This window comes from Channa argus, chromosome 1, assembly GCF_033026475.1.
Source record: "Channa argus isolate prfri chromosome 1, Channa argus male v1.0, whole genome shotgun sequence".
In the NCBI taxonomy this organism is placed as follows: domain Eukaryota; kingdom Metazoa; phylum Chordata; class Actinopteri; order Anabantiformes; family Channidae; genus Channa; species Channa argus.
Genome location: NC_090197.1, coordinates 29448476 through 29461356, shown reverse-complemented (window position 1 = coordinate 29461356; position 12881 = coordinate 29448476). Strand labels below are relative to the sequence as shown.

At 38.6% G+C, this 12881-nt stretch overlaps 2 protein-coding genes across 4 annotated transcripts in view; one reads left to right on the top strand and one right to left on the bottom strand.

The window, feature by feature from the left end:
- The window catches only part of psda (pleckstrin and Sec7 domain containing a), a 53970-nt gene extending 49715 nt beyond the window's left edge, over positions 1-4255 (bottom strand). The window contains exons 1-2 of one of the 2 annotated variants that reach the window (XM_067480143.1): positions 3878-4255; positions 1345-1392 (exon numbers count right to left, since the gene is read on the bottom strand). The gene's annotated coding sequence lies outside the window, so the exon portion shown is untranslated. Of the gene's footprint in view, positions 1-1344; positions 1393-3877 lie in introns of those variants that run through there. The other variant, XM_067480161.1, reaches the window with a different exon arrangement.
- A 2039-nt stretch (positions 4256-6294) lies between these two features.
- Positions 6295-11905, top strand: LOC137101964 (prolyl-tRNA synthetase associated domain-containing protein 1-like). 2 transcript variants are annotated; one of them, XM_067480991.1, is made up of 4 exons: positions 6295-6483; positions 8374-8499; positions 8928-9017; positions 9791-11905. In XM_067480991.1, exons 1-4 carry the CDS (start codon positions 6403-6405, stop codon positions 10001-10003), a joined length of 510 nt encoding a protein of 169 aa, XP_067337092.1. In that variant the 5' UTR covers positions 6295-6402; the 3' UTR covers positions 10004-11905. The 2 variants fall into 2 exon arrangements, with proteins under 2 accessions (XP_067337092.1, XP_067337101.1); XM_067481000.1 differs by having other exon boundaries at positions 6327-6499.
- The last annotated feature ends 976 nt before the right edge of the window (positions 11906-12881 follow it).

Here is a 12881-nt window from a genome sequence, read left to right as displayed (position 1 = left end):
GAGACATGAGCTTCAGTATAATCTCAGCTTAACATAGCTCCAATGAAGAAGAACAATAGTGTGATAGCATAACAGGTAAAAATAATTATAATTTAAAACATTTTTAAAAAGTTTAAACTTACCAGTTTCATAGCAGCATGTGTGTGTTTTCCGCTGAAGAGAGCAGCATGTTCCACTTAGAAATGCTTTGTAAACATTCTTCACATCAGTGTTGCATAAATGAATTTATCTTTCTACAAAAAGGTAGATGACCAGGATCCTGCAAACGTCCCTATGGTTGGGTTCCTGCAAGAGGATCCACTACGGACCAAGTTCCAAGTGGATAAAATATCCAGAACTTATTCACATCACAGCACATCACTTGTAGTCACCGCTGATTGTTCTTTTTCCAGATTATTATGACAAACCCCTTAAATGATATCTTTCCTGACATTAGAGAAATAAAAAGCTCCAACTGTCCAGGAAACAATAAAATCACCACCTGAAAACCAAAGATCCTGCAACAATTTATGGACAATAACATTTTTTTTTTGTAATAAATAGTTTATTATGTTTATTTGTTTCGGAAGATGATTCTTCTAGTTAGTTTGACAGGGGCTATATACATTAATGCAATTAGATGACAGTCACAATCCTGCCAGTACAATATGAGCTACGTCACACACACAACACAAGAATTCACAAAGAAATAAGCCTCTATTCAAAGTGTAGAATGGAAAAAGGTGAGTTGATTTGAGCCCATGATTATGTTTGTAACAAGTACGATTCGGGAAAGTTGTTTTCTGAAATGTGACAGTAACCTCCACTGTTCACGTGCGTAGATGAGGGAAAGAATGAACTGGGTCTGACAAACACAAAACTGTGCATGGAGATCTTTGCGTCCCCACCACAAAGACCAAACCAAGCAGTGTGATCACAGGACAACAGTTTTTCACTGTGGGTCCCCATGTAGGCACATGTACAAACATTCCCATTGCAGACATGGTCCGAAAACACTCACAGCAGAAGACATAGTTATCGGGTTACTATAAAATCACAAACCAGCTGCACACCAGTAATCAGATTACTCCACTACTTTAGACACATTTTCTGACCCCTGACACAGTCACCAGAGAGTTAGATAAATTGTCCTGGAGAAACCTGACAGTAACAGGATTGGTAACATAGTCATGGATTCAGGAGCAGCTTCTTTAAACTGAGCTGAGTAGAGTCCAGGACAGTGCACAAATATTTACAGCTGAACTGAGTACCAGAAGTAAATCAGCCTGTGCACTGAGCCAAGCACCTTTAACATGTATGTGGACTGATTCTTTACATCTGTGTGTGTGGACAGTGCTGTGGTACCTCAGTTACTGCAGACGGAGTGAGACAAGGCAGCCGATAACAGGAACGCTGAAAGGAGAGAAGAAGATCAGATCAAGAGAGTATCAGAGTTCAATTTAATATCAGGTCATTTACTCCAAGGACCCAGTCCTTGATGTGGACAAAGACAGCGAAGGCCAGCTCGTACCATTCTACAGTCAGCAGAATAATCATGTGTAGCTGCAGAGTTCTGAAAGATACAAACTATTGTTCATGAAGTTTCCACTGATGCAGTGCCTGTACAACAGTTATAGCCAAAACATGTGTCAGAGTTATAAAATTCCCTCCAGTTGTTTCTCAGATGTGGCATTCACAAGAATGGGATAGACGGCTGCTGCTGGTGTGGAGTCACAATAAGTTCAACAAGTTCATAACAGATGGTTTTACAGCAGCCATGTGAGAAATCAGACGGTGGAACTGCTTGCAAATCACAGTTTCTGATCTGTCAGAACCACAGTCTGACTCGTTGATGGGTCAGGTGATTAGCTGTGCAATGGGACAGAAACTGTGTCCAAGAACCAGTTCTACAGTTTCCAAATGTTCTACCATCTTGGTCAGTGTCCAAACCTCTTTGCTACAGGTAATAACATCATGATGTCTCCAAGGGGCTGGAAATGCTGCTAAATGTAATGTCTGTTTCCTAACAGTCTTTTATTGCTAAAAATATCTCCTTAATCTAAAAAGTTATGAGTACCGAGGATCCAGACCGGCTCACAATCCGTGTGCTGGACCTACTATTTTACGAAAAATTAGTGCTTAGTAGACGCTTGGAAATTAAACATGCTATCACACTATCAGCAGACACATTGATTTCTGAATTTGTTGTGATTTGTTTAAATCTCACCTGACTAACATACCTGAGCAACCACAGCTGCTATTTAAACAACATTGAAAACTTGAACCTGCCATCATGCCTCTTTGCATTGACCTTTACTCAAGGAGGGCATGAACTGTGTTTCTGCTATTTCCAGTAACAGGTGGATCATCATGCAGTGTTGCTGTACTATTTCTATTTGGGTCTATTCACATCCAACGCGGTCTGCATCAGTTCTGATTTTGAAAATCAATTCAAGAAGCCTCTTATTTGATAGGTTCATTCAAGGATCATTGCAAGGATTTACTGCATTAGATAGCTTGCTGTTTTTCTAAACAGCTCAAGTACCACATCCTGACAGGATCAATGGGTCAGCAAAATTACTTATTTCTGGGCAGTGGTTCCCACTCCTGGTCCTCAAGGACCCCCTGCCCTACATGTCTGCAATCAATCCTGACTAACTTGCTCAGGTGTGTTCAATGAACCACGAGCTGGAAGATACCATCTCTTATGAGATGGAAGTGGGGGAAGACAAAGTGTATTGGTATCTTCCATCTTTTGATTGGCTGAACACACCTGAGATTAAAGTCAAGGACTCCAGTACCAGGGTTGCATACCTTTGACTTAGTCAAATACAGTATGGAAGTGAGTTACTTGTTAAAGTCTATTATGAAAATAAAATAAAAAAAATTGCTGGTTCTGGTTCTCCAGTAAAAACTCTGATTTTTATATTGAATTAGAATAAAGATATGTAAACTGCAACCTACAAACTTTATTTTGTCGTCTATGGTGGACCCTATTATTTGTGACAATTTGATGATGATGATTTTGGCGGTAAAGAATATTTTTGAGGCCAAACTGTTAAAATACTGGAGAAAATATATAAAATATATACAGCGCTGACGGAACACAACACTAATTATCAGTCACAAAACCAAGTCAATACTTTGAGAAAAGTATGAATTCATATTTAGCGTTACAGTTCTTGGATCACTTGGACATTTCTTGCAGTCAAAGTAAACACTGTCATTTTAAAAGGCTGCTCGACCTTCCACATCCCTGCTGCGGACCGATGAACACAGATGGACAATATGCTAGATTATCTCTGCATTTCAATCTATCACACAAATATACACAATATTCATCCCCATCTTATTTCAGAGTAATGAGCTTAATTTTTGGTCATTTTTGAGAATTCTGATTCTTTTTAAGCTTTAATCTTTAAGCTTCGATACCCGCTGTGCCAGGGAACAGACAGAATTCCTTTCAAAAACATGTCCGTTTAACGCTCCCTTACGCTGGTGCCCGCAATAAATGCAAATTTTTACATTATTTCACGTCTATTCAAAAAAGGAAGACATAATTTTAATTTCGGCGTCTATCTAACCAGTCAAATAACAGCAACTTCGGTGAATTTTCTACTTTTCCAAGAGATTCGCGTTGCTGTTAGTCACCGCTCAGCAGGGTGGAACACAATTTTGAAAAACCCCACCATAACAGATGAAGGGCTAGAAAAGTTTACATTTTAGCAAAGGAAACTACTGTTAGCTGCAATATTATGAACGCCGAAATAACGACGCGATGCTAATAAATTTGGAAATACCTCCACTTTTATTCAGGCGTTTTTGTGGTTTAGTTACTCATGCAATAAAATGTAAAATAAATTTTTTTCCAAAGGGGTTTTGCATCTCGTCCACTTACCTTCAAAAGAGAATGAGATGTGGAGGGGCTCGCAGTTTCTAGCGGCCCGTGCAACACACCGCCAGCACCGACGTAGACTCTGAGTCACCAGGTCGGTCCATTTACCGGTCGCGGTGTCGGTAACGAGTGAATCGATGTCCACAGAGGAGGCACAATTAATGTTCACTGGAAACACAAGGAGCAGTGACAGCAACGGCTGCGTTTCATGCCGTTGGCCGAGAAAGTGCAGCTGGAGGTAAAGTGTCCGCCGTTTTTAGTGTTCGCTCGGTTCTTCTTTCTCGTTCTTCTTTCTTCTGCTGCTTTTTTCTCTATTTTTAAGGCGGCAGGTTGACATTAGTTTACGTTCTCCACGGTGACTTTGACTTCCGCATCGTTTAGGTGACGTAGAGGCGACGTAATGCAGCGTCAGACCGGACCGAACAGAAGAAACAAAGAAAATGTAAATATAAAAAGAAGAAAATATAAATAAAAAATAGTAAATAAATAAAGATACGACATAAAAAGTAATAAATAATACAAGAAGAAAAAATGAATCCCCTCCAAAATGTTTATACAGTAATAAATAACGTGAAAAATACATAAAATATAAAAACACAGCAGTAAAAATGTACAAGATTTCTGAAGTAAGGTTGTAAAATTACAACTTTATTCTTAATGGGTTTGACTTCCTTTTGGCTGTAATTATGTGGAAAGCTGATAATTTTAAAACCTTGTGTCCAACAGGCTGGGACACCATGTAAAATCTAAACAAAAACAGATTGTAATAACTTGCGATTCATTTAAAATCAATAATTGATTCAGAACAAAGAAAGACAACAGAAAGAAACAGACCACTCATTTGTTGGGTTTTCTCTGTATATCTTCATAGTCTTTAATCTGTAGTGTTTAATCAAAGTGCCTTGAGATGACTTTGTTGTGAATTAGGGCTAAATAAAGTTGAATTGAATTATCTAATATACTTCATTTAGATCATTTAGTTTAAGTTTGTACATTTTCACTTAACTAATGCTGAATATAAATTAAAGCAATTGGTCTCCTTTGTTCATCAAATTTATTTCCATAATCTGTATTTTTTTATCTTTCTTTCGGTATAGTTTTTGATAAAGTTTTGATTTCAATTCAACTTTTTATACCATCAATTCAAATTAAAATAATCTCAAGAAAATGTACATAATAAAGTCAACATTTTACATATATGTAGAGGAAACCCAACAATTCCCCTCTTGAGCAAGCCCTAGGCAACATTGGAGGGGAAAAACTTCTTTTACTGGAAGAAACCTCCAGCAGAACCAGGCTCAGGATGGGCAGCTATCTGCCTTGACCGGTTTGGGTGAGTGGAAAGTGAAGAGAGAAAAGAAAACAGCAACAAAAAGCAAATCCAAACACACAGCTCCAAAGTCCGGGACACCTGCAGAAAGTGACAGAGAGAATCTTCCAGAACAAAATAAACTGGTATCATCTGCAAAGATTACAAATTTTAATAGATCTGTGACCTCACACATCATTAATATAAAGTTAAAACATTTTGGACCAATTACCGAACCATAAGTAACCTCCTTTAATCCTGAAACAGTGTCAATTATTTGCACACATTGTTTTCTATTTTACAGATAACTTTTAAACTAAAAATGAGCAGTGCCTCTCATTCTATAATGATCCAACTTTCTCAGTAAATTACCATGATCCAGTGAGTCAAAAGCCTTCTGTAGATAAATGAAAATACCAATAGAAAACACATCATTTTCATCTTCCTCTGCTAAATCCTCAACCACTTCCATTACTCCATTAGCCGTAGATCTACTTTTTCTAAATCCATACTGATAATCACTCGATAATTTATTCTTCTCAATGAATACGTCCACTTATTTAACAAACAGTGTCTCTAATATTTTTGAAATTGAGGAAGTAGTTAGTAAGGATACAGGTCTATAATTTTCCATGTAATTTTTATCTCCACTTCTAATATTGGTGTTACTTTTGCTGTTTTTTTATCATTTGGGAAAACACTGCATTGAAATGACTGGTTGCTTATATAAGTCAAAGGTCTAACACTAGAATAAATAACTTCTTTAATAATTTGTTATATCATAATAGAATAATAATAGAATATATATCTGAGGATGTTTTATATTTATTTAAACACATGATATTTTAAAAATGTATAAATATTAGAATTATACTTTATATACATTTTAATTATTTAATATTTTTAAAAATTTCTCAGCAAAATAAAACAACTGAGACAAACTCAGTTGTTTTCATGTGCTGTATATAACGGGTTCTGAGTGCAGGTGTCCTCTCAGAAGACAACAGGTCACTTGTGAAGGGAAGGGGCAGACGGACTGAGCTAGGGCCACAGGATGGCAGCAACAGGAAGCAGCTGCACTAAATGTCCGCGAAGAAGAAGAGTTGCCGTCGACTTTTAATTCTTCTTCTTCTTCTTGATCTTCGTGCAGCTGTTTTATGCCCATTGACGTCCACTCCTCCTGTGTTTGTGTCAGTTCAGGTGACGCCGAGCCTTCAGGATGTGTGAGGACCTGCGGGTGGAGCTGGACAAATTCCTGGACACGTTACACATCCAGACGAGCTGCGTGGAGCATCCACCGGTAAAATAAATATATGGTATACTGTCGTTCTAGAGCACGTTTCCCTTGATTCCTATCAAATGCATAAACTCAACAAACCCTATTCAGACTCACTGAATAATACATCCAGATTCACAGTTCGATTCTGTGACGGACATGTTTACTGTAGTCACTGTCCCGCTCTGTGACGGGGGCGTTTTCTCCACATTTTACTGCAAGGCTGCTGTGAAGCCGAGTTCACCTCGACGTCTCCTGAAGCTGAAATTTGATTCGGACTTTATCGTCCAGTCATTTTTATGTGCATATAAAAGACATACACAAAATGGACATGTTTTTAATGGAGTCTGGGGGTCCAACCTCTGCAACCTTAAGTAAAATACTGACGATGGATGTTGGAACGGTTTTAACTTTTTGTTCATAAACTTTTTTAGCTCTTCTGGCGCGTGTGACAGGTTTCAGCTTCTTTGACCTGTAGGAGGAGACAAAAACTAATTTCTCTCTGTCCACAGACTCCACAGTCTGACACAGGAGCAAAGTAACTACTAACTGCATTTACTCTACTACAGCACGTAAGAATAAAATTAAGTTGATTACTTTAATAATTTAACATTTTTACTATATACTGCACCTCACTTTACTTTGCTTTACTATTTACTCCACTACATTTATATAAAAGCCACAGTTAATCTGTGGCTTTTAGATAAAACACTGTATGACCTTATATTACCTAATGGCACGTAAAGTACAAAAACTGACCTCACATTGCAGCTTTAGTGATCTAGTATTTAAAGTGCATTTTGTTGTTAACATGTCTTTAACATTTTGTATGTGATGTAAAAAGTACTTTTAATTAGGGCTGCACCTAATGATTATTGTTTTGTATTCATCTTAGATTATTTTACACATTTAAAAAAATTATATAACGATTAATTTACTCAAAATTAAAATTTGAATTCATCAATAATTTTGATTTAAATATTTTCTTTAAACAAACAAATATGACAAAGTGTGCACTGCAGGACTCTAACAGAAAGTAGTCCTGTCCCAACTGCTGATCTGCATTTGACAGATTAGCTCCATTCAAGTTAAAGGAATGTAAAGGAATTTCATCTACATTTAGCAATTTAACAGCAAAATAAGTCAAACACTTAGCATAGCTGGCAGAGTACCATGTTCTTTGGTCTCTGCTTCAAAGACTTTAGATGATTGCGGTCCAGTTTATTTCCCGCTGGCTCATCAATGGACTCACTAGACAGTTATCTTACTTTCACCTGGCTGGAACCCATCAACGGTTCGACTAATGTACGTAAGGAGCTGTCTGCTCCATCTCTGCTGCAGACAGGGAGACTTGACTGAGCTTTGTCCTCGTCCAGACTCTGAGAGAAGAAGCACAAGTTTATTTTTTTATTCATTAAACTCTGTGGTGTCTTGAAGAATTAATATACAATGATGTCAGAACACAAGATTTATTTCTCTAGTTAACCTTTAACAACTTGTACACTGTGTGCTCAAGTTTTATATTGGCCCTAAATTGTCCCAGATCCCGAATCTTTGTGTCCCAGGTGCAATTTTTACTTAAACAACAACTCCATATTTCCTCAGTGTCACAGATTCAGGATCAATTGATATTTATACTGTAACATTTTCAGATCTATGTACCTGAAAAAGAAATTTCCAGGTACTGTTATGTCCCAGGAACTAAAGTTTAGGAACCTTCCCTGGGATCAAAGTTCTTTAGGGAATTGTGACTTGTGTTTCCACAGCAGGATCCAAAGCCCGGGAAGATTAGGCAGATGAGCTTGCTGATGCATAAAAAGTGTGATTGTTGTATCCTGGGTGATATCATACCAGTCGCTGCAAGAATCAGCAATGGTGCCCCACCTCTGAACTCTCCGATTGTCTCACCTGCAGGTGTTTACAGTGGAGGAGATGATGCCTCACCTGCAGGACGTGAGCGGAGCTGTCACGAAGAACCTCTTCCTGAAAGACAAGAAGAAAAAAGGCCTGTGGCTGGTGTCTGCTCGTCACGACCGTCAGGTTAGCTCCCTTCTGAGTAGTTAGTGTGTCCTGGCAGTCATGTGACCTGTCCACATGGGATCAAAAGACACCAACACATATATCTTCTGGCAACACACAATAGAAAAGAATTATACATGTTAGAAAACTGCAGTTGGTCCTGATCTTCAGCTAATTAAAATGTTTCATATATAAACAGCCTATCATGTGTTACTGAAAAAAATACTGCACACCCCCACCTACAAGTGGCTCTTTTCCATGTAAAGAACCCTCTAAAACTTCCAGCTTAGCCTGGAGGGGGAGTGTCTTCCAGTTTTTAAAGCTTCACAGAAAATAACAAAAGATAAATGGTGATATCTGACTCTGCACACAGAAAAGAGAAAAGTGTAATTTGCAGGTAATTGTTCTCGCCCCCTCCTCATCCCATAATTCTCCCTGTTCCTCTGCAGGTGAACCTCAGCGACCTCGCCAAGAAGCTTGGCGTTGGCAGCGGCAACCTGCGCTTTGCCGACGAGGTGACCATGTTGGAAAAACTCAAGGTGAAAAAGCCTGAGACAAGACTCTGGATCTTGTGGAACCTTAAGATTCTAGCTGTTCTTTAGCGATGAGGATCTGAACATTGAAGTCAGAATCAGGAAGAACAGACATAATGTGACATGTTTAGTGCTGCAGCGCGAGAGCAACAATCGGTGATATTTTCATGTAAACTTGGTAAAAATCTGATTTAGAAAGACGTGAAGTCGCAATGTAAATGGAAGGTGAAATCTTTCAGATATTGAACTACTTCTGGGTCAGAAAACACACTGAAGCTTATTCTCATTATTAACCATGTTAACTCCTTTATGCTCAGATCTGCTTTCCTCCAATGACACTCGCTTTCAGATGACATTGAGGCGCTAACATGCTCAGTGACAGTCTGATGCAGAATTTGAAACATTTTTTCTTCATCATACATTAGAACGTCTTGTTTTTATAAATACTCAAACTTTCTATTTCCAGGCTTGTATGAAAATATCCCAGCTGCTGTCAAACTGGTACTGACTAAATGGGAATTTTAGGGCCCTGAAAATACTAATAGTACTTAATGCTTTATTTATTGAACTTTATACAAAGTGCAGTGATCCCAGACTGATTGTGTGATGCTGCGATCAGGGCTAAAGGATGACTGTGTTCTACAGAATCAGGCCTGAACTTAAAGAGTTTGTAAAAACTGTATAAAAATAAACTTTGAATAAGTCTAAAATATTTTTAACATAAGAGTAATGGATTGAATCTCCACCATTAATACTCTTCGTCTGCTGTCTCCTGTCAGGTAGGACAGGGCTGTGCCACGGCTCTCGCTCTGCTTTTCGATCAGGACCGCAGTGTGAAGTTCGTCCTGGACCGGGACCTGGTGGAGGGAGGCCACCAGATGGTCTACTTCCACCCAATGACCAACACTGCTACCATGGGGCTGAGACCGGATGACCTGCTCCTTTTTCTCAAGGAGACTGGACATGAGCCCATCCTGGAGAGCTTCGAATAGGAAGGACACATGGATCTCGATAAAACTGGATAGGGGGAGGCTGTGGGGTTTAAACTGGACATAAACATGTCTTGTGTTTCAGAGTTACAGGGTCCAGGCGTAGCAAAATATGAATTTATTTTGTATCAAATATTTAATAAAAAAAGGTTAAAGTGTGACAGGACAGGAATGGCTACACATCCAGCGCTGCAGAAATCCTGTGAAGGCTGATAAATCGGTCAGTGAGGGGAAATGAAGATTATGAAGTCACTTCTGTTACCCTGTTTATTAGGACTACACTGTCCCTTTTACAGATTTTATGTTAGTAAAACACATTGATGGATCATTTTTATGTCTGTCTTTTGTCGCGTTTTGTGTGTTTAACTAACCCCACACAGAGGAGACCTGCTCGGTAACCTGTCCATGCCGTGGTACTTGTTGTACTTTCCTCTGTGATGTTTTGCATTGCTTTGTGCTCTTTCGGACTTCATTTGTGTGTGTTTTGGTCATTTTGCATCTGTGTGGTGTGTTTTATTATTTATTTGTTTTGCAATTTAGTCAGTTTGTGTGTTGTAAGGGGCTTCTCTGTCTATTTTTAGTCATTTTGTGTCTCTTTCAGTGACATTTTGCAGGTGAGGCCTGGGGACTCCAGCCCCTGCTGTGTTTGTTACACGCCATGCATGAGTGCAGGACATTTAGCAGGATTCTGTCAGTGTAAATGACCACAGTAAATGTCAGCTTCTCGCCAGAATCCTTCTCTGATCTCCAATGACACCAGAAAATGTCATGGTTTTCTGGCCAACATCTCTCAGGGGTTGTCACAAACTCATTGTCACCAGTAGGGGCTTTTATGATGAAAAGGACACAGGAAACAGTTTGTTTGGCTGATTGTGACTTTCCGGTGGTGATCGCTGTCTGTCCCAGCAGCTCACAGACTGAAGTTAGGAAGTGCTTGATCTCCTTGCTTTAACCTGCAGCTACAGCTGCAGCTGCTGCTGCGTTGCTGTGTTTGTTTGACCTCACGTGCACAATGACTTTGCAAATCTACATGACATCCTCGTGCTTCTGGTGTGTGTTGCTGGAGTTCTGTGTTTGTGCATTCCTATGTTTCTGAAAGTGTTTACCTCTACTGGTAAACTGCTTCATTACTGTGCAACTGCAAAAAAATACAAGTACAACTTTAAATTCTTTTACTCCAGTTGAGGTAATGAGCACATGCTTCTGTTGGTGCTGTAAGTCCAAAACCAGTGCTGCGGTAATAGAGTGAGTTCTGGGTTCCTGATAAACACAAACTAAACACAGTGCATAAATTTACAAGTCTGGTCCACATTTGTTCCATATGTGCCTCATAAAGTTTTAGCAAAAATCTAAAATGTTTTGGTCTGTTCAGTTTAATTCATGTACAGACATTAGAATCCCACTTTAAAAAGCTGATTTTTGTTAGTTAATATTTGAAATCACCAACATTTATTGAGTCTTTAGTAGCAATGAAAAAGCAAAAATGTAGGGAAACTGGAAAATTACACTTTTTTATAATTTATTTTTTTAACACTGTACAACTGAGCTGAAAACTCAAATGTAAGCCATGTTATACAAATATTTGTACTGATGATTAAAACCTAGTAGTGATGATTAAAACCTACTAGTGAAACTTTACTGAAGTGAGCATACAAAAGTATTAGGATGAAGTATCAAATGTACCTGATTATTTGAAAACACTGTGTGATTCTGCAAAGTAACTGAAGCTGTCAGACACATGTAGTGGAGGAGTAAAATCAAATGGAAATACTCAGTACCTTTTAGAGTTTTACTCTAGTAAACTACTTTTGCTAAAAAGCAGCAAGAAATTAAACTTATTCATTTAAAAATTTTCATTTATCATACTTAAATAAACCTGTCAAATTAAAATATAAATGAACAATTCCCAGTGTTTGCGTATTTCTGTGTGTGAGGCGTCTGTCTCTGCATTTTTAATGAGCATGTGTATTGTTGTTAAAATTAGCAAATGAATAAATGGTTCACACTCCTCAGTTCCCAGGCATTCTTTCACATGCTGTGAGTGGGTGTGTGTGTGTCCATTTATACAGAGACGATCTGTGGGAAAACTCCTGCGTGGGAAAATGTGTGGAAAACCCAGACATTGTACCTGTGATGTAGAAGTTTTCTGAGGAAAACGTGCTTCAAGTATAACAATTTGTTTATAGTGGAGTCCTTGACAGAAAAACACAATGTAGTGAAACAACATACACACTTATCAAATCATTGATACAACAAAATACTTCATGACTAACATTTTGTCCCTTGTGAGCACCATGGTTAGAGAAAACTGACACATATTAAAGCTAGAAGAACAGGAGCCTCCTCAGAAACTGAAAGCCTCAGTATGCAGGACTTTTACCTTTTACCACTCTAATGTTGTGAGTCACTTTCAGGGCCATGACACTAAACCTACTGTCAGCCTCCTCTTTGTGTTGTGTCCTGACCCCTCAGCATTAGTCTGACCCTCTGCTGCTGCATTTCACCTGATTCAGCACGTTGGATTGGTGTCAGTCAGCGTCTGCCTGCCATTCTGATTGGCTGTTAAGCTTAGCGAATCAGTGCAGGAGAACATTGTGGTTCTTAAGCTAAGTGCTAATTCTGTACCTTCTTTGGACAGTTCACACTTTCTGGTCACTAATGATGTTATTTGTGTAGTTTTACCAATATATAAACTCCTGCTTGTTCAGCTTAGTAGACAGTTTTATTAAAGGACGCCTTCGCTGATTTTGAACCCGCTTCTTTTGGTTCTAATTTAGTAGTACATGTACAAAAATGCCATTAAACTTCCCTTTAACTTTACTATATCAATATTCTACTAGCTAGCTGAAAAGATGCCTCCAGGTGACATTACTTGGAGGAA